This window comes from Pseudophryne corroboree, chromosome 10 (genome assembly GCF_028390025.1).
Source record: "Pseudophryne corroboree isolate aPseCor3 chromosome 10, aPseCor3.hap2, whole genome shotgun sequence".
NCBI lineage: Eukaryota > Metazoa > Chordata > Amphibia > Anura > Myobatrachidae > Pseudophryne > Pseudophryne corroboree.
Window position 1 is genome coordinate 58,874,727 of NC_086453.1, and position 21,610 is coordinate 58,896,336.

General features: G+C 45.7%; 1 protein-coding gene across 1 annotated transcript in view; it reads right to left on the bottom strand.

The window, feature by feature from the left end:
• LIN7B (lin-7 homolog B, crumbs cell polarity complex component) overlaps positions 1–21,610 on the bottom strand; it is a 64,114-nt gene that overhangs the window by 10,690 nt on the left and 31,814 nt on the right. The window contains exons 3-5 of the mRNA XM_063942443.1: positions 16,947–17,018; positions 13,174–13,383; positions 12,539–12,702 (exon numbers count right to left, since the gene is read on the bottom strand). Of these exons, the coding sequence (XP_063798513.1) occupies positions 12,539–12,702; positions 13,174–13,383; positions 16,947–17,018 (446 nt within the window). The remainder of the gene's footprint in view (positions 1–12,538; positions 12,703–13,173; positions 13,384–16,946; positions 17,019–21,610) is intronic.

Sequence of the window (21,610 nt, forward strand, 5' to 3'; positions counted from 1 at the left end):
TAATGTTCATGTACATTCACTGAACACTTTCTAACACAATCTACACTCAATAACACCACACATTTTACATAAAAACATGCATCCATTCCAAATACACAGCCTTCTGTAATTCATACCTCAAAGAGCTTTTCAGCAGATTGAACCATCTCTACTTCATACTGTATCACCACTGCCTGCTTCCTGTCCTGTCATGTCCAGCCTCACAATAACACTGTTCTCCCTTCCTGTTTAGTTACTGTGGCACCAAATATATAATAGCAGTGCTGGCATAAGAAAAATGTAATATAATATATGTGTAAATAACTTATTTGATTTGCTTCTTGTGATGAATAACAAGGAGGCTTCTTTAATATATCATAAACCTTTAATAAACTTGTATTGTTGATGTAACAAAAATGCAAATATACTTTTTTTATTACGAAAATGCACATACTGTATTAACCACCAGTGAACAAGATGTCATACTACTACTAGAGTTGCAGTATACAATTAGTGAACAGTACTTGCAGCAATCTGTGAAAGATCATTTTGCAGAGCATGTTCAGAAAATGAAAAGAGGATACAATAAGTACAATGTACACTTACATTTCAAGGAAAGATATGAATGTGATATTAAACAGTTGTTATCACTTTGTAGAATAGAGATGTCCTGTAACAGAATTGTAAGTAAAGTCTTATCTGGCACAGTACATGTCTTGTAAGGGTCTTTCATTAGAGCAACCCACCAGCAATTACTTGGTGGGAAAAAAAGGTATTTTAAACACTGAGTTAAAATAAAATACAACCTTTATTTAAATTGGTTAAAATTACGGAATCAGTGAATTTTCTTTTGATTTGCTTCTTGTGATGGATAACAAGGCTTCTTTAATATATCATTAACATTTAATAAACTTACATTATTGATGTAACAAAAATGCACATATTTAAAAAAAAATTCTACGACTTAAGCACAAATATGCTGTTTCTACATATGTTTGCAAAAATAACGCAAATATTTTTTTAAAATAATACATGTATATACATGTCTGAGCATGTCCAGCATGAATAAAGTATATATTTTTTGAAATGATGGTTAGATCATACACCCCATTTTCTGTGAGATATTTAGATCAGTGACTGTATGAAAAAAAAAAAATACGTCCTCCAGCAATGACTCATTTTAAAAATCATTTTAAAATGCAAAATTATATCATGATCGAATCAGCACGTTTATTTTATAAATCAATTGGTAATAATATACAACGCTCCATCATCAGTGATAAATCAATTGGGAATAGTATACACTTATACATCAGAATGATTATAAACAAGCCATATTTGCAGTATACCTCATGATAACGGTCCTATGAGCCAAAACATTGATTCATATACAATATATACTATTGTTCCTAAAATATCAAGGGCGAAGTCAAAAAGATGAAGCACCAGCATATTACAAATAGACATGTAAAACATTGTATTTTTATTATTAGCATCAGCACTCTGATCAACAAAAAAAATGTGTTACTGTGTTTTGCTGAGTATTTGTAATATGCATTTTTTTTTATTTTTTTTTAAAGTTAGCAATTTCTTATCTAATTACACAAGTCATGTTGGGTGCTGGTAGCCCTCATTATTAGCATTTATCTTAAACAACAGGCCACTCATCATCCCCCCTCCGGACTTTCAGCGTGTAAGAGGATCCCAGAACCACAGTGAATGTATGAAGAAAAAAATACTTTAAACACACAATGATTTCTTCATATAATATTATTAATATTAAGAGTTAATACTTATTTTATAAATCATTTTGAAATAATATACATCGTTGCATCATCAGTGATAATACACAATGTATAAAAAGCGCTTATAACTGATTTTGTAGGCTTATTTCATATAAAATACCAGCAGAAGGGAATGAAAAGTGGGCGTATCAGGAGGCTTGGTTAGGGGCGTGGTTAAGGGTGTATCTGGGCGGGGTTAGGTGAGGATCTGGGCGTGGTTTGCATAATTAGAGGCGTTCCCACCTGTCAAAAATGAGTTTGACGGAAAGTGGTTCACTATACTACTTGCCTAGGATCCTCAGAGGGTTTCTGGGCTCCCCTTACCTTTAGATCATGCAGTAGCTGCACCCACCCAGAGACCAAACATGGGTTGGCTGATAAATTAGAATTATGGCCATATTGCAAACACGTGGTGAGCAAAACTATGCAGATCTGGTTCACATCAATGATCGGAGTGGAAGCGCGAGTCCTGCACCATCTAACACCATCTTCATGATGGTGGATCTAGGCAGTTCCGTTGGCATACTGTGGAACACACTACGCCAACACAGCACTCATCTCCTCATATACTCTGTGCTGCTGGTGAACCAGCACCTTCCACCATATAACTCTCAGTCTGTGACTTCCTTATTACTCTTTCAAATCCTTATATCATAACATCTCAATTGTCACATGTAGCCAGCACAGACATATGGCCAGTTGGCTGCCTCTCCCAAGATGGGTGCCCTCTGGTGGTAATCTGTGATTCTATCCTGCTTCCCTGGTGGTTGAAAATTGAATTTTTTTGGCTTTGAACTCCCCGTAAAGGGGAATGTGTGCCGGAAACTGTGGTCCCATTATCTTCAGCCCCTTAGATTTAGCGTATGCTAATTGCTAGCAGACGGTTATTAATTATAGTGTGTATACTAAGGGCATAGTTACCATAGGTGCAGGGTGTCACCTGTCAAAGATAGATGTGTTATGTACATTTTTCCCCATTGGGTGCTACATAGAGGCACTTACACACATTTGCCTTGGGGCCTTCAATATATCTAGTTATACCTCTGGACCTGAACATTGTAATGTGGTATAAAATGAACAAGAGGGCACTATACTGTTACATAATATGAAGTGGGGCACTATAATGTGGCACAACAGGAAGTGAAGTTTGGGATTATATGAACTGGGGGCACTGTAATGTGGCATAATATGACGTGAGGGCACTTTAGTTTGGCATTATATGAACTGGGGGCACTGTAATGTGGCATAATATGACGTGAGGGTACTTTAGTTTGGCATTAATGAACTGGGGGCACTGTAATGTGGCATAATATGACGTGAGGGCACTTTAGTTTGGCATTATATGAACTGGGGGCACTGTAATGTGGCATAATGGATGAGCGCCAGTTGGCTGCGACTGAACCCGGATAAAACAGAGGTCCTTATGATACGATCACAACATCAAAGGACAAGACTGCAGCATAGCCAACCAACTGGACTTACACTCGGGGATTCAGAATTACAGACCACTGATCGTGTGCGGAATCTTGGCGTTGTACTGGATGGTGGCTTGACACTTAAACATCAGATATCAGCCACAATCAAATCCTCATTCTTTCACCTGAGGAACATAGCCAGAATCAAGCACTTAATTCCCTCAGATGATCTGCCAAAAGTCATACATGCATTTGTATCATCTCGATTAGACTACTGTAATGCCCTCTACCTTGGTCTACCAGCAAAAGAATTGCAACGCTTATAGCTGGTGCAAAACACAGCTGCCAGGCCATTAACCAACCAGCCCCATTCTAGCCACATAACACCCATCCTCTACTCCCTTCACTGGCTGCCTGTACGATGGCGAATCATCTTCAAGATTTGCTTAATGAGTTTCAAAGCATTACATGACCAAGGCCCAAGGTACCTGAAACAGCTTCTGACCCCATACTGCCCCACTCGATTACTGCGATCTGTAGATGAAGGACTTTTAGCAGTACCTAGAATCTCCCGTAATTCATCTGGGGGTCGAGCTTTTAGTCATGCGGCTCCGACTCTATGGAACTCACTTCCCCGCACAGTGCGAGAGGCCCCAACTATAGAATCCTTCAAAAGTAGACTCAAGACTTTCCTGTTTACTCAAGCATTTCCATAATGTCCCTTTTAGTATCTTCAGGCTTCTATATTTTATGAAAATGTACTTCATTATTTTCTGTACTATATTATGCTATGTATCTGTTAAGCGCCTTGAGTCCTATTGGAGAAAGAGCGCTATATAAATAAAATTCTTATTCTTATTATTACAGGTTGAGTATCCCATATCCAAATATTCCGAAATACGGAATATTCCAAAATACGGAATTTTTTGAGTGAGACTGAGATAGTGAAACCTTTGTTTTCTGACGACTCAATGTACACAAACTTTGTTTAATACACAAAGTTATTAAAAATATTGGCTAAAATGACCTTCAGGCTGTGTGTATAAGATGTATATGAAACATAAATGCATTCTGTGCTTAGACAGGTTCCATCGCCAGGATATCTCATTATGGTATGCAATTATTCCAAAATACGGAAAAATCCGATATCCAAAATACTTCTGGTCCCAAGCATTTTGGATAAGGGATACTCAACCTGTATTATAATATGACGTGAGGGCACTTTAGTTTGGCATTATATGAACTGGGGGCACTGTGGTTTATGTACTAAGCGTTGGAGAGAGATATAGTGGATGGAGATAAAGTACCAGCCAATCAGCTCCTAACTGCCATGTTACAGGTTGTGTTTGAAAAATGACAGTTAGGAGCTGATTACTTTATCTCTATCCACTATCTCTCCAAGGCTTAGTAAACAGACTGTGACAATGTGAATTGGGGACACTGTTGCATAATGTGTACTGACAGCCCTACGATGTGACATAATGTGAATTAGGGCACTACTAAGGTTTATATGGATCATATGATGGCACAATCTTTTATAAGCATCTCGTACCCCAGGGTACTGCCAGCTACAGTAGGCGCTGTATATTTTTTTAGGAGATTTCATAGATGAACATAAATTCCCAGTGATTCAGCCAGTTGCGTACAAATGTTCAATTTTATGTGACATTAATGCAAAAAAAACGTAGAGTTTCTAGAAGCAAGATTACAGAAAACGTCTTAACATTTATGGCCCTACTTTCATTTTATTAGACGTATTCATTTGAATGTGAAAGGCAAAAGAGTTCATATTCAATATGGAATCCTGCCGAACCTTTTACAATAGGAAACAGTATCTGGCTATATCCAGTAACATATTGCTGACTTGCTTATAATAAAGTAGAACATTGGGGCAGATGTATTAACCTGGAGAAGGCATAAGGAAGTGATAAACCAGTGATATGTGCAAGGTGATAAAGGCACCAGCCAATCAGCTCCAATATGTAAATTAACAGTTAGGATCTGATTGGCTGGTGCCTTTATCACCTTGCACATATCACTGGTTTATCACTTCCTTATGCCTTCTCCAGGTTAATACATCTGCCCCCCTGTTTATTATCCCGCCTATTCTTCATAGACATATTTTTAAGAACTACATGAAATATGCACCGGCATGTTACTGTAAATATCACCCAATGCATAAAAGCATACAGGCATGGTCAAGAGGTTCAGCTGTAGTTCCGACTAAACACCAGAATGGGCTCCAGAAATCTGATTTTTAAATGACTCTGAGCAGCGAATGATCGCACCAGCCAGAATACTATCTCAGAAACTGCTCACCCCCTAGGATTTTCACACTTGAGGTGAGTCAGAGACGGACGCAGTGCAGTATTACTGCTAGATTATGCAAATGCAGCAGGAGGCGTCTAACATGTACTAAAGACTTGGAGAGAGATAAAGAGGAGAGAGAGAAAGTACCAGCCAATCAGCTCCTGTCATTATTCAAATACAGCTTGTAACGTGGCAGTTAAGAGCGGATTGGCTGGCACTTTATCTCTCGATAAGGCTTTGTACATCTCCCCTACATGTATTGGAAGCACCTGACAGCCCCTCAGGAAGATGATAAATACGTCTATCAGTGATATCACAAATTGTGTGGAAGGAAAGGCAAATGATCTGGAAGGGTAAATGGTTTTAATGGATGACACAATAATGTCTAACATGCTGCTGCTCTAGGTCACAGATAAATGATACAGGATGACGATAAAGAAAATGAAGTGAAGTGAGCAACTACAATTTCTCTGACGTCCTAGTGGATGCTGGGGACTCCGTAAGGACCATGGGGAATAGACGGGCTCCGGGCACTCTAAAAGAAAGATTAGGTACTATCTGGTGTGCACTGGCTCCTCCCTCTATTCCCCTCCTCCAGACCTCAGTTAGTATCTGTGCCCGGCCAGAGCTGGATGCACCCTAGGGGCTCTTCTGAGCTCACTAGAAAAGAAAGTATTTGTTAGGTTTTTTATTTTCAGTGAGATCTGCTGGCAACAGACTCACTGCTACGAGGGACTGAGGGGAGAGAAGCAAACCTACCTGCGTGCAGCTAGCTTGTGCTTCTAAGGCTACTGGACACCATTAGCTCCAGAGGGTTCGAACACAGGCAAAGGTCCTCGGTCGTCCGTTCCCGGAGCCGCGCCACCGTCCCCCTCGCAGAGCCAGAAGATCAGAAGTTGGTGATGAAATCGGCGGCTGAAGACTCCTGTCTTCATGAAGGTAGCGCACAGCACTGCAGCTGTGCGCCATTGCTCCCACTGCACACCACACACTCCGGTCACTGTAGGGTGCAGGGCGCTGGGGGGGGGGGGGGCACCCTGGGCAGCAATAAGAATACCTTTGGCATAAAAAAGACACATAATACAGTCTGTATATGTGTAAAACCCCCGCCATTTTTTAGTCAGAAACAGCGGGACAGAAGCCCGCCGCTGAGGGGGCGGGGCCTTCTTCCTCAGCACACCAGCGCCATTTCTCTTCACAGCTCCGCTGGAAGGACGCTCCCCTGGCTCTCCCCTGCAGTCTCCTGGCACTAAGAGGGTAAAAAGAGAGGGGGGGGGACACATAAATTTAGGCAAAAGGTGTATTGATACAGCAGCTATTGGGAAAAATTCACTTCTGGTAGTGTGTATCCCTGTGTATATAGCGCTGTGGTGTGTGCTGGCATACTCTTTCTCTGTCTCCCCATAGACCTTGTGGGGTCCTGTCCTCAGTCAGAGCATTCCCTGTGTGTGTGCTGTGTGTCGGTACGGCTGTGTCGACATGTTTGATGAGGAGGGTTACGTGGAGGCGGAGCAAGTGCAGATAAATGTGGTGTCGCCTCCGTCGGTGCCGACACCTGATTGGGTGGATATGTGGAAGGTCTTAAATGACAATGTAAACTCATTACATAAGAGATTTGATTATGTTGCTGCCGGGGGACAGCCGGGCTCTCAACCCGGGCCTGCCCAGGCGCCTCAGAGGCCGTCAGCGTCTCAAAAACGCCCACTATCTCAGTTGGTTGACACAGATGTCGACACGGAGTCCGACTCCAGCGTCGACGAGGATGAGGCACTATTACAGCCCAAAATGACTAAGGCCATCCGATACATGATTATTGCATTGAAAAATGTATTACACATTTCAGAGGCTGACCCTGTCCCTGACAAGAGGGTAAATATGTTTGGGGAGAAAAAGCAGCCAGTGACTTTTCCCCCGTCACATGAATTAAATGAGTTATGTGAAGAAGCGTGGTCTTCCCCTGATAAGAAAGTGGTGATTCCCAAGAGAATACTAATGGCGCACCCTTTCCCGCCAACGGATAGGTTACGCTGGGAATCCTCCCCTAGGGTTGACAAGGCCCTGACGCGCTTATCTAAAAGAGTGGCCCTGCCGTCTCAGGATACGGCCGCCCTAAAGAAACCTGCGGATAGGAAGCAGGAAGGTATCTTGAAGTCTGTGTATACACACTCTGGTACTCTACTGAGACCAGCTATTGCTTCAGCTTGGATGTGCAGTGCTGTTGCAGCATGGACAGATACTCTGTCAGAGGGGTTGGATACCCTAGACAGGGATACCGTATTGCTAACACTTAGCCATATTAAAGACGTCGTCTTATATATGCGGGATGCCCAGAGGGACATTTACCTGCTGGGCTCTCGAATAAATGCAATGTCCATTTCTGCCAGGAGGGTCTTATGGACTCGGCAATGGACAGGGGATGCCGACTCTAAAAAACACATGGAGGTTTTGCCTTATAAGGGTGAGGAATTGTTTGGGGACGGTCTCTCGGACCTCGTATCCACAGCGACAGCTGGAAAGTCGACTTTCTTGCCACAGGTTTCCTCACAGCCTAAGAAAGCACCGTATTACCAAATGCAGTCCTTTCGTTCTCAAAAAAGCAAGAGAGTCAGAGGTGCATCCTTTCTTGCCAGAGGCAGGGGTAGAGGAAAGAAGCTGCACCATGCAGCCAGTTCTCAGGAACAAAAGTCCTCCCCTGCTTCCACTAAGTCCACCGCATGACGCTGGGGCTCCACAGGCGGAGCCAGGAGCGGTGGGGGCACGTCTCCGGGATTTCTGCAACCAGTGGGTTCGCTCACAAGTGGATCCTTGGGCTATACAAATTGTATCTCAGGGATACAAGCTGGAATTCGAAGTGACGCCCCCTCACCGTTACCTAAAATCCGCCTTGCCAGCTTCTCCCACGGGGAGGGAGATAGTCCTGACGGCTATTCACAAGCTGTACCTCCAGCAAGTGATAATAATGGTACGGCAGGGAAGGGGTTACTATTCCACACTGTTTGTGGTACCGAAACCGGACGGTTCGGTAAGACCCATTCTAAATTTAAAATCCTTGAACATTTACATGAAAAAGTTCAGGTTCAAAATGGAATCGCTCAGAGCTGTCATTGCCAGCCTGGAAGAGGGGGATTTTATGGTATCTCTGGACATCAAGGATGCGTACTTGCATGTCCCCATTTATCCGCCTCACCAGGAGTACCTCAGGTTTGTGGTACAGGACTGTCATTACCAATTCCAGACGTTGCCGTTTGGTCTATCCACGGCACCGAGAGTCTTTACCAAGGTAATGGCGGAGATGATGGTACTTCTCCGGAAGCAAGGAGTTACAGTTATCCCGTACTTGGACGATCTCCTCATAAAGGCGAGGTCCAGAGAGCAGTTGTTGGTCAGCGTAGCGCACTCTCAGGAAGTGTTGCTACGGCACGGCTGGATTCTGAATATTCCAAAGTCGCAGCTGATTCCTACGACGCGTCTGCCCTTCCTGGGCATGATTCTGGACACAGAACAGAAGAAGGTATTTCTCCCGGAGGAGAAGGCTCAGGAGTTAGTGACCATGGTCAGGGATCTCCTGAAACCAAAGCAGGTGTCGGTGCATCACTGCACGCGAGTCCTGGGAAAGATGGTAGCGTCATACGAAGCCATTTCTTTCGGCAGGTTCCATGCCAGGATCTTTCAGTGGGATCTGTTGGACAAGTGGTCCGGATCGCATCTTCAGATGCATCGGCTGATCGCCCTGTCCCCGAGGGCCAGGGTGTCTCTTCTGTGGTGGCTGCAGAGTGCTCATCTTCTCGAGGGCCGCAGGTTCGGCATACAGGACTGGGTCCTGGTGACCACGGGTGCAAGCCTCCGCGGATGGGGGGCAGTCACTCAGGGAAGAAACTTCCAGGGGCTGTAGTCAAGTCAGGAGACTCGTCTGCACATAAACATACTGGAATTAAGGGCCATATACAACGCCCTGAGTCAAGCGGAGACCCTGCTTCGAGACCAACCAGTGCTGATTCAGTCAGACAACATCACGGCAGTCGCCCATGTAAACCGACAGGGCGGCACAAGAAGCAGGGTGGCGATGGCGGAAGCCACAAGGATTCTTCGTTGGGCGGAGAATCACGTACAAGCACTGTCAGCAGTGTTCATTCCGGGAGTGGACAACTGGGAAGCAGACTTCCTCAGCAGGCACGACCTCCACCCGGGAGAGTGGGGACTTCATCAAGAAGTCTTCGAGCAGATTGCAAATCGGTGGGAACGGCCACAGGTGGACATGATGGCGTCCCGCCTAAACAAAAAGCTAAAAAAATATTGCGCCAGGTCAAGGGACCCTCAGGCGATAGCTGTGGACGCACTGGTAACTCCGTGGGTGTTCCAGTCGGTATATGTGTTTCCTCCTCTTCCTCTCATACACAAGGTACTGAGAATAGTAAGAAAAAGAGGAGTGAGAACAATACTCATTGTTCCGGATTGGCCAAGAAGGACTTGGTACCCAGAACTTCAAGAGATGGTCACAGAGGACCCATGGCCTCTGCCTCTCAGACAGGACCTGTTGCAGCAGGGGCCCTGTCTGTTCCAAGACTTACCGCGGCTGCGTTTGACGGCATGGCGGTTGAACGCCGGATCCTAGCGGAAAAGGGTATACCGGATGAAGTAATTCCTACGCTGATAAGAGCTAGGAAGGATGTGACAGCAAAGCATTATCACCGCATATGGCGGAAATATGTTGCTTGGTGTGAGGCCAGGAAGGCCCCTACAGAGGACTTCCAGTTGGGTCGTTTTCTGCATTTCCTACAGTCAGGTGTGACTATGGGCCTCAAATTAGGGTCCATAAAGGTTCAGATCTCGGCCCTATCCATTTTCTTTCAAAAAGAACTGGCTTCACTGCCTGAGGTTCAGACGTTTGTAAAGGGAGTGCTGCATATTCAGCCTCCTTTTGTGCCACCAGTGGCACCTTGGGATCTTAACGTTGTGTTGGATTTCCTGAAATCCCACTGGTTTGAGCCACTTAAGACCGTGGAGCTAAAATATCTCACGTGGAAAGTGGTCATGCTATTGGCCTTAGCTTCGGCTAGGCGTGTGTCAGAATTGGCGGCTTTGTCATGTAAAAGCCCCTATCTGATCTTCCATATGGACAGGGCAGAATTGAGGACTCGTCCCCAATTTCTCCCTAAGGTGGTATCATCGTTTCCTTTGAACCAACCTATTGTGGTGCCTGCGGCTACTAGGGACTTGGAGGATTCCAAGTTGCTGGACGTAGTCCGGGCGTTGAAAATTTATGTTTCCAGAACGGCGGGAGTCAGAAAGTCTGACTCGCTGTTTATTCTGTATGCAGCCAACAAGGTTGGCGCTCCTGCTTCGAAGCAGACGATTGCTCGCTGGATCTGTAGCACGATTCAGCTGGCTCACTCTGCGGCTGGATTGCCGCATCCAAAATCAGTAAAAGCCCATTCCACAAGGAAGGTGGGCTCTTCTTGGGCGGCTGCCCGAGGGGTCTCGGCTTTACAGCTTTGCTGAGCTGCTACTTGGTCGGGTTCAAACACATTTGCTAAGTTCTACAAGTTTGATACCCTGGCTGAGGAGGACCTTGAGTTTGCTCATTCGGTGCTGCAGAGTCGTCCGCACTCTTCCGCCCGTTTGGGAGCTTTGGTATAATCCCCATGGTCCTTACGGAGTCCCCAGCATCCATTAGGACGTCAGAGAAAATAAGAATTTACTCACCGGTAATTCTATTTCTCGTAGTCCGTAGTGGATGCTGGGCGTCCGTCCCAAGTGCGGACTTCTTCTGCAATACGTGTATATAGTTATTGCTTACTAAAGGGTTATTGTTATGAGCCATCCGTTGATTGAGGCTCAGTTGTTGTTCATACTGTTAACTGGGTATGGTTATCACAAGTTATACGGTGTGATTGGTGTGGCTGGTATGAGTCTTACCCTGGATTCCAAATCCTTTCCTTGTAGTGTCAGCTCTTCCGGGCACAGTTTCCCTAACTGAGGTCTGGAGGAGGGGCATAGAGGGAGGAGCCAGTGCACACCAGATAGTACCTAATCTTTCTTTTAGAGTGCCCAGTCTCCTGCGGAGCCCGTCTATTCCCATGGTCCTTACGGAGTCCCCAGCATCCACTACGGACTACGAGAAATAGAATTACCGGTGAGTAAATTCTTATTTTAGCGTGCTAGAATTATACACAACAGCAAAGGAAATGGACCGTGAACGACTACATTAAACAGTGTGAAGACGGGTCAGTACTGCTGTATGTGCGGCACTAGGCCAACCTAATACTGGCAGGTTCTATGGCCATAGGAAAGAAGAAGTCATTGTGCTGCACAGACCATAGCGACAGCTCAAATGACTATAAGGGATGGCTATCGGAGGGTACAATTATGGAGCATGACAAGACCTCTGCTTAAATCATTATAGGGACAGCGCTGTAATATATTTCCCTATATCTCATTACTGAGTCTGGCTATGGATGGCTCTATGGTAACCAGCCAAGCCGTGACACCATTGTTATATACAGTATATACACCCCTTCCTGAGTGCCTGGAACTTAGAAGACGTTGCACCAGTAGGACTGTTGTTAAAGTGGCACCCAGTGTCGGACTGGGGCATGATGGGCCCACCGGGGGAATGAAGTAGTAGGGGCCCATGTTTAGGGTAGTGGCCAGTCTCAAGAGTGTGGCCCATTGGTTTGCCTAACCATTAGAGAGTGCATAAGCTGATCTCCCTGATAAATATACTGTATATAGTAAATACTGCTAGTGCATGCATAATAATGTACCAGAATAATTCCAGCAATGCACTACAGAAAATACACCATAGTCCTGTGCAGTATATAATGTATAATTCATGTGCTTAGTCTGGAACTTGATCCCTAGAGGAGGAGATAGGGCCCCCAGGTAGTGGGGCCCACCGGTGGTTTCTCCTGTACCCCTGTGGGCCAGTCCAACCCTGATGGCACCACTCAGGCCATGCACAATCCAATTAGCTATGGTCCTGCTATTATTGCACACTGTTGGCCTTGTTTTCCCTCTCTATAACAATTAGAATCCACCCTTATCGCTTACGTGTAGCTGTTCTGCTGTTGCCGACGTCGAGCTGTCCTCATTTTTTCAAATCTGGCCTCCATCTCCTCCAGCACTTTCGGAGTGTAGCGCACCACCAGCTTCACCGTTCCCTGTGCGGCCTTCAGTAGTTCCACCGCCTTCTCGTGCTGCTCCCCTTCCACACTCTGCAGAGGAGAAACGTGTTAATACGCATATAATAGTCTAACATTCCTACGGCTGTAACTCGGGAAGGCAGCATCTGACCATATCCATGGGTGAGATTTACTTTCCTGTGTTATAATGTGTATTTATAGTTTGCCAGCTCCTTGGTATCTTCCCAGGGTACATAAAGGGCCTGGGAATGCACCGCTTGGTGTCATACTATGAGTATCATCAGAGCAAATTTGCACCTGTCCTATACTTGGTGCAAATGACGCGCTTAGAATCGGGCGCATTTGTCAAGCAAAGGTCGGAGAAAGAGGACAAACCTGAAATACCAACAGTAACGTCTACATTAAGATATAGAAAGCTTTTAGGATTAGTGGTTCGTCACATTTCACGATTATTGGAAGAAAATGGTCAGATGGCTTCTCGGGTTACATATGGGAAGAGCAATAGTACACAGCGCAACATATAATATACTTGTTCCCACTCACCACCCCATTGACAGACAGGAGTTGGTCTCCGCGTTTCAGGCCTCCATGGCGGTCCGCCACTCCGCCGGGAATGATACGGGAAATATAAATGGGGGAGTTTTGCTCTTTTCCTCCCATGATATTGAACCCCAGACCCTCGTCGGTTTTCGGGAGCTCCACGACTCGCGGGTGGGCGTGGCCTTCGCTAGCAGCAAAAGCAGCAACAGTTGCCTGGAATGGGTGAAATAAACCAGATTTTAGAGAGCCAATGGTGTCAGTGTCTGCTGTGCATTGCCAAATGATCTAATACCATAAGTAACAAAACCGATTGCTTGTGTTTTTTGTGCAGAAGTAATGCGCTAATGGGTAAAGAGCAAAAGCAAAACAGTTGTATCACACTCACATAACACTGTCGGCGACTCAGTGATGGCTGACGGGCGGGTGCATACTCCATTGATGGTGATATGATGTTACTATAGTAGTTTACACAGACTATTCTTGATTTCATCAGCGCTGCCAATCCAGGTGATGAATATTATAAAATCCTTTTAAACTGGTAGTGAGGAATAACTGTTTAACCCTTTCACTGCCTGAAGTCTCCGATCATGGGACAGGTTGTGTTTTTTTTTTGTATCCATAAAATACCTTTTTTTTTTTTTTTTTATAATGGTTTTTAACTTTTAATTAGATTTTGAACAAACAGAAAACCAAAATCAATAGTACACATTACATAAGATATCCAAGAAGGGTGACAGAATTGAGCAACCAGCAAATATTTACATAATACCATAACCATACAAAAGAATGTTCAATTTGCTAATCGTGTACTACTAAATTTGGTAACAAATAAAGATCAAAGAAAACAACAGATAGTGCAGTTACAAAAGTAATACAAAGAGAGAGACAATACAGTGACATAAAATACCTTTTTAATAAATGCGCGTTTTCACCATTCTTCCTGGAGCTTCTGTCATTAACTTAACCCATTAAATGTTTTCCTATTTCCTAGTCTACAGCTGCTCATAGTTAAAGGAATACCAACATATGTATTTTATTAAAGGCTTGCTCAATGTGTGTGGGTCAATATAAATATTTTAATTAATTGTATTAAAAGTCAATAACGTAGATATAAATGCCATTGGCATCTAAGCATATGCTAGAGCATCTAAACACATGTTGTACTAACAGGAGAGGTGATGCTAGTCTTACAGGAACACTACTGAGTTTCTGTGTTCTCACTAAACAGTGCTACCCTATACATAAGTTATGCCTCCACGGACATATGTGGGAAATCGTACTCTAAGGGCAGGCCCGGACTGGCCATCTGGCAAATGCCAGAAGGGCCGATGGCCACGTGGGCCGGTCGAGCGCTCACTGAGACACGCTGCCGCTCAGTCCGGCGGCAGCGTGTCTCAGCTGTCAGGAGAGGAGAGCGCCCGCCAGCGCGGCTGTGTCTGGCGCGGCGGCGTATAGCGGACTTCAAACCAGCCGCCGGTTCGTGAGCCAATCAGAGCTCGCGGACCGGCAGCCAATCAGAAGCCGCCGGTCCGCGAGCTCTGATTGGCTCACGAACCGGCGGCTGGTTTGAACGAAGTCCGCTATACGCCGCCGCGCCAGACACAGCCGCGTTGGCGGGCGCTCTCCTCTCCTGACTCACCCGTCCCTCACAGCCGGAGCCCGGAGGAGGAGCAGCAGCAGCAGTGCAGCAGCGGTAAGCAGCTGCAGCACTGGCTGCTGTGGGGGCAATTGTATACCTGGCACTTTGGGGGCAATTGGCTGGCACTGTGGGGCATTTGTATACCTGGCACTGTGGGGGCAATTGTTTACCTTGCACTGTGGGGGCATTTGTATACCTGTCAGGTATACAATTGCCCCCACAGTGTCAGATCCACAATTACCCCCACAGTGTCAGGTATTACCTGACACTGTGGGGGCAATTGTGGATCTGACACTGTGGGGGCAATTGTGGATCTGGCACTGTGGGGGCATTTGTGGATCTGGCACTGTGGGGGCATTTGTGGATCTGGCACTGTGGGGGCATTTGTGGATTTGGCACTGTGGGGGCATTTGTATACCTGGCACTGTGGGGCATTTGTATACCTGGCACTGTGGGGCATTTGTATACCTGGCACTGTGGGGGCATTTGTATACCTGGCACTGTGGGGGCATTTGTATACCTGGCACTGTGGGGGCATTTGTATACCTGGCACTGTGGGGGCAATTGTGGATCTGGCACTGTGGGGGCATTTGTATACCTGGCACTGTGGAGGCATTTGTGGATCTGGCAATGTGGGGGCATTTGTGGATCTGGCACTGTGGGGGCATTTGTGGATCTGGCACTGTGGGGGCATTTGTGGATCTGGCACTGTGGGGGCATTTGTATACCTGGTACTGTGGGGGCATTTGTATACCTGGCACTGTGGGGCATTTGTATACCTGGCACTGTGGAGGCATTTGTATACCTGGCACTGTGGGGACATTTGTATACCTGGCACTGTGGGGGCAATTGTGGATCTGGCACTGCACTATTGGGGGCATATAATGTAAATTTCGGCTCATACCGGGTGCTATAATGTAAATTTCGGCTCATACCGGGTGCTATAATGTGAATTTTGGCTCATACTGTGTGGTATAATGTGAAAGAGGCACCAGTACTAGATAGTATAAGGGGTCCTACTATTGTGGTGCATAATGCGTAATGTATGGTGTGGTAAACTACACTGAAGGCCACGCCCCTTTTGAGTGGCCACGCCCACTTTTCCGGAGCGCTTCGGCGTGCGCTTAATTACAAACTTCACATTTCCATACCCCCACTTAAAAATTTCCACTTCAACCACTGGTTGTGTGTATTTTAATAGAGAATGATGTACGCTTGTATGTTGTTAGAATATGAATTATATTTGTAAGAGCATAGACTAATAAGTGGGAGGAGTCAGGAATAGTAAGGGGAGGAGTCACAGAGGTGGGCCAATGTGCTTCAAAAATGCCAGGGCCTATTTTTAGTCCCAGTCCGGCCCTGTCTAAGGGGCAGTGGTGGATTTAAAGGTCATGTCGACCCTAGACACAACATTATTGGCCATCTCCGACCCCTTTATATCAGGGCTGGTCCAGATTACTTTGGCCAGCCACGGCTGCCCCAACCTCACTCCCCACCTTCCACTCAAATTCTTCTTCTTCACAGCACTAGGTGCTGTAGAAGTAATCTCAGGTGAACTAAACATCCCTAGAAGGATTGCACATCCAGTCCCCTTCATACTACCGCAGGTTCCAAACCAGGTACAGTTGGCCACATATAATATAATCTACTGTAGTTGGCCTGTTAGCAGAATGACCAGGGCCACCTTGTACAGATCCCTTAGCCTGACCTCTTAGTGGGGTTCCTCAAACTTCCAGGTCAGCTCATAGGCAAATGCAGGAGGGTTTCCAGTTTCCCGGAAATCCCCCTTCCCCACAGCTTGACCAGCAGACACCACATGCAGTATAAAAGGCGGAAAGGAGCTGCTGCACATGTCCAGTGACGGCAGATTTTCCTACCAAGTCTAGTGTGTGTGTGTGTGTGTGTGTGTATCTTAGTGCTCAGTAATCACACCAGAGAGTGCAGCTGATAACATATCACATGCTCAAAACATACAGAGAATCAACACGTACACCAGCAATATCCACCCGGCACAACTGATGAATGCGGCAGTACTCACTGGGGTCCGCACTCTTCCATTCACGGCATCCCCCTATATGCTCTCTCGCTGTAAGAGACTATGTGGGAACATTTTGCTGCATTGCACATCACCACTCACCTTGGCAGTGGCATGTGCCCTGGTTTCTGCATTACCCGAGATATCCAGAGTGTCGTATAACTGCTCGTACACCTGCACAGAGAGGAGACCAGGGAGAATGAGATCCATTCAGTGTGGTAATTGTGCCTCTGAGTTACGGGGAAACAGCTTCACACACAGCTTTATTAACAAATGCCTGTAATAGCGCTGAACCTTTCACAGAAATAATGCACAATGGCCCTCATTCCGAGTTGTTCGCTCGTTGCAGAGTTTCGCTATATTGCGATTAGTCGCTTACTGCGCATGCGCAAGGTTCGCAGAGCGCATGCGCTTAGTTATTTTACACAAAAGTTAGGTATTTTACTCACGGCAGGATTTTTCATCGTTCTGGTGATCGGAGTGTGATTGACAGGAAGTGGGTGTTTCTGGGCGGAAACTGGCCGTTTTATGGGTGTGTGCGGAAAAACGCTGCCGTTTCTGGGAAAAACGCGGGAGTTGCTGAAGAAACGGGGGAGTGTCTGGGCGAACGGAAACTGGACGTTTTATGGGTGTGGGCGGGAAAACGCTGCCGTTTCTGGGAAAAACGCGGGAGTGGCTGGAGAAACAGGGGAGTGTCTGGGCGAACGCTGGGTGTGTTTGTGACGTCAAACCAGGAACGAAACTGACTGAACTGATCGCAGTGGCAGAGTAAGTCTCGAGCTACTCAGAAACTGCTAAGAAATTTCTATTTGCAATTATGCAAATCTTTCGTTCGCAATTCTGCAAAGCTAAGATTCACTCCCAGTAGGCGGTGGCTTAGCGTGTGCAATGCTGCTAAAAGCAGCTAGCGAGCGAACAACTCGGAATGAGGGCCAATGTAAAGTATTCTATGGTGAAAATATGACTTTGTATGCAGGTTTGCCCTGTGACGGCTATCCTAGGCTCCGCAGAGTTCTTTGCTAGTTTATACTGCCCCCCACATGCTGTCTTATTGAGCAATTGGCTTAAAAACATAACGTGTGACCCCGAAACTCCTGCAATGCCCAATTACAAGCTGTTTGAAATCAACTGGATAATTAATAAATACAGTGGGGATCGAAAGTTTGGGCACCCCAGGCAAAAAATCATTTTAATGTGCAAAAAGAAGCCAAGGAAAGATGGAAAAATCTCCAAAAGGCATCAAATTACAGATTAGACATTCTTAAAACATGTCAAAAAAAGTTTGATTTTATTTCCATCATTTACACTATCAAAAGAACAGAAAACAAAAAATGGCGTCTGCAAAAGTTTGGGCACCCTGCAGAGTTAATACCTTGTACTGCCCCCTTTGGACAACTGAGACCTGGCAGTGTCATGGATTGTTCTCAATCATCGTCTGGAAAGACCAGGTGATGTCAATCTCAAAGGTTTTAAAAGCCCAGACTCATCTGACCTTGCTCCAACAATCAGCACCATAGGTTCCTCTAAGCAGTTGTGTAGAACACTGAAACTGAGAATAGTTGACGCTCACAAAGCAGGAGAAGGCTATAAGAAGATAGCAAAGCGTTATCAGATGCCCATAAATCAGATGCCCATATCCTCTGTTCGGAATGTAATTAAGAAATGGCAGTCATCAGGAACAGTGGAAGTTAAAGCAAGATCTGGAAAACCAAGAAAAATATCAGACAGAACAGCTCACAGGATTGTGAGAAAAAGCAAGTCAAAATCCACGTTTGACTGCACGATCCCTCCAGGAAGATCTGGCAGACACTGGAGTTGTGGTACACTATTCCACTATAAAGAGATACTTGTACAAATATGGTCTTCATGGAAGAGTCATCAGAAGAAAACCTCTTCTACGTCCTCACCACAAAAATCAGCATTTGAAGTTTGCAAATGAACATATAGACAAGCCTGATGCATTTTGGAATAAAGTTCTGTGGACCGATGAGGTTAAAATAGAACTTTTTGGCCGGAATGAGCAAAGGTACGTTTGGAGAAGGAAGGGCAAAGAATTTAATGAAAAGAACCTCTATCCAACTGTTAAGCATGGGGGTGGATCAATCATGCTTTGGGGTTGTATTGCAGCCAGTGGCACAGGGAACATTTCACGAGTAGAAGGAAAAATGGATTCAATAAGATTCCAGCAAATTTTGGACGCTAACTTGATGCCATCTGTGAAAAAGCTGAAGTTAAAGAGAGGCTGGCTTCTACACATGGATAATGATCCTAAACACACCTCAAAATCCACGGTGGATTACATCAAGAGGCGTAAACTGAAGGTTTTGCCATGGCCTTCACAATCTCCTGACCTCAACATAATTGAAAATCTATGGATAAACCTTAAAAGAGCAGTGCGTCACAGACAGCCCAGGAATCTCAAAGAACTGGAAGACTTTTGTAAGGAAGAATGGGCGAAGATACCTCAAACAAGAATTGAAAGACTCTTGGCTGGCTACAAAAAGCGTTTACAAGCTGTGATACTTGCCAAAGGGGGCAGTACAAGGTATTAACTCTGCAGGGTGCCCAAACTTTTGCAGACGCCATTTTTTGTTTTCTGTTCTTTTGAAAGTGTAAATGATGGAAATAAAATCAAACTTTTTTTGACATGTTATAAGAATGTCTAATCTGTAATCTGATGCCTTTTGGAGATTTTTCCATCTTTACTTGGCTTCTTTTTGCACATTAAAATGAATTTTTGCCTGGGGTGCCCAAACTTTCGATCCCCACTGTAAGACTTATTGGTCCGGATTCAAATGTTAACGTGCCATCTATCTCCCGTTTAAAGTGATGGGAGATAGGGGGGCGATATTCAAATGTCCACCATTTTCCCCCCTATCGCGCCCAGTACATTCGTGTTTAGGCGCGCAAAGCACCTAAACTCGACTAAACTAATGGGCACGATCGTGGAAACACCCATTTGGGCACCCAAACGGGTCTCTTTACACGCATTACTGAAATGATCTTGTCGCGCCCGTCGGCAGTAACATTAGAATACCGCCGGCAGTCGCGATCACGGCCAGGAGGGGGGAGCGCACATTTGAATCCGGCCCATTATGTTCTGTGGTTTTTTATTGTCCCTTTAATATCTGAAGAAAACTTTTTATGTTCCTAGGGAAGCTCATACATGTTTGTATTTCACTTCTACAATGAAGCACTGAGGATCAGGCCTGTCAGTAAATGGATAGAGATAAAGTAGCAGGAAATCAGCTTCTAACTGCCATTCCACATGCCCACTTCCATGTGTGGACTAAACTGGACACTAATCCTGTAGCTGGAACGGTCCGGATTCTGGGCTCAGAGGCCCTGTGACTTTCCCATGCCTAGGTTTCTCAATTGGCTTACTCTTGGCAATGGGAATATTTATATTAGAAGATTTAATTTTCTTCGAATTCCAGTTACAGAAGATGAGCGATGTAATAAGCCAGAGATTCTCGAATGTGATCCTCAAGGCACCCCAACGGTCCAGGTTTTTATTTTTATCTATGCTTGGCCACAGGTGACTTAATTGGCACCTCAGTCAGTTTGCGTTAACCATATGTGCTGAGCCATGGATATAGCTAAAACCTGGGCCATTTGGGTGCCTTGAGGACCACGTTTGAGAACCTCTGTAATAAGTATCACCACTTGGAATTGTTTGAAAATACCTGAAGGGATGCAAGGGACACTAGGGTGCAGATAAACAGCATCATCTCTATGATCACTGGGGCTTACTGAAGCTAACATGGTAGACATAGGCATGCGCAGACGCCAACACGGGAATGCCGCTCCGCACTCCCCCCCCCCCCCCCCCCTCCCCCTCCGTCGAGTATCAGACTACCTCCTCCACCCCTTGCTCTGGGACATATGACTGCACACCTGGGCTGCCCCGGTGAGCAGTCTATGTCTTGAACGGGGAGGAGGACATAATGCGGTGGAGGGGGGAAGTCAGGAGCGACACCCCTGTGTTGGTGTCTGCGCACGCCTATGATGGTAGAGGGTATGGTAAGTCACAGAAGCAGCAGGGTCAGGTATATATGCAGTGGGAATGAAACCAGTGTTTTGGCTGTACACAGTACCGATAGGGCACTACTGTCAGCATACCATATCACACCCGGGAGTGGCGGCCTATCAGTGCTGTGTACAACCAAAACTCTGGTTTATTTTATTCCCACAGCATATAAACCTGACCCTGCTGCTCCTGTGACTTACCATTCATCATGTCAACATGGTAAATGTGGACATTTCGACCATGTCGGCATTTTGAATGACAACATATCCCTAGTGGCCCAGTAGCGACTTACTTTTTCCTGGCAGCTGCAGCAGCATAACCCTAACCCCCCACCCCCAACAGCCTATCCCTAAACATCCACAGCCTAACCCTAAAATCTGCCCGCAACCTAACCTCCCCAGCCTAACCCTATCCCTCGTAGCCTAACCCTAACCGCCTAACCTCCGAACGCAGCCATACCCCTCCCACAGCCTAACATCTGACCGCAGCCTAACCTCTCCCCCCACCCCCACCCGCAGCCTAAACATAACCTACCCACCCCGGACTAACCCCAAATCCCCCCCCCCCCCCCACACAGCCTAAAGCTAACCCTTCCACTCACAGCCTAACCCTGATGTCAACATTCTGATAATGACAACATTTTACCTGTCGACATTCTGACAATGTTAATATGCTGCCTGTTGGGGCGGGTGGAAACATGGTGCCTAATTCAGACCTGGTCGCAGGCTGAAGCCCA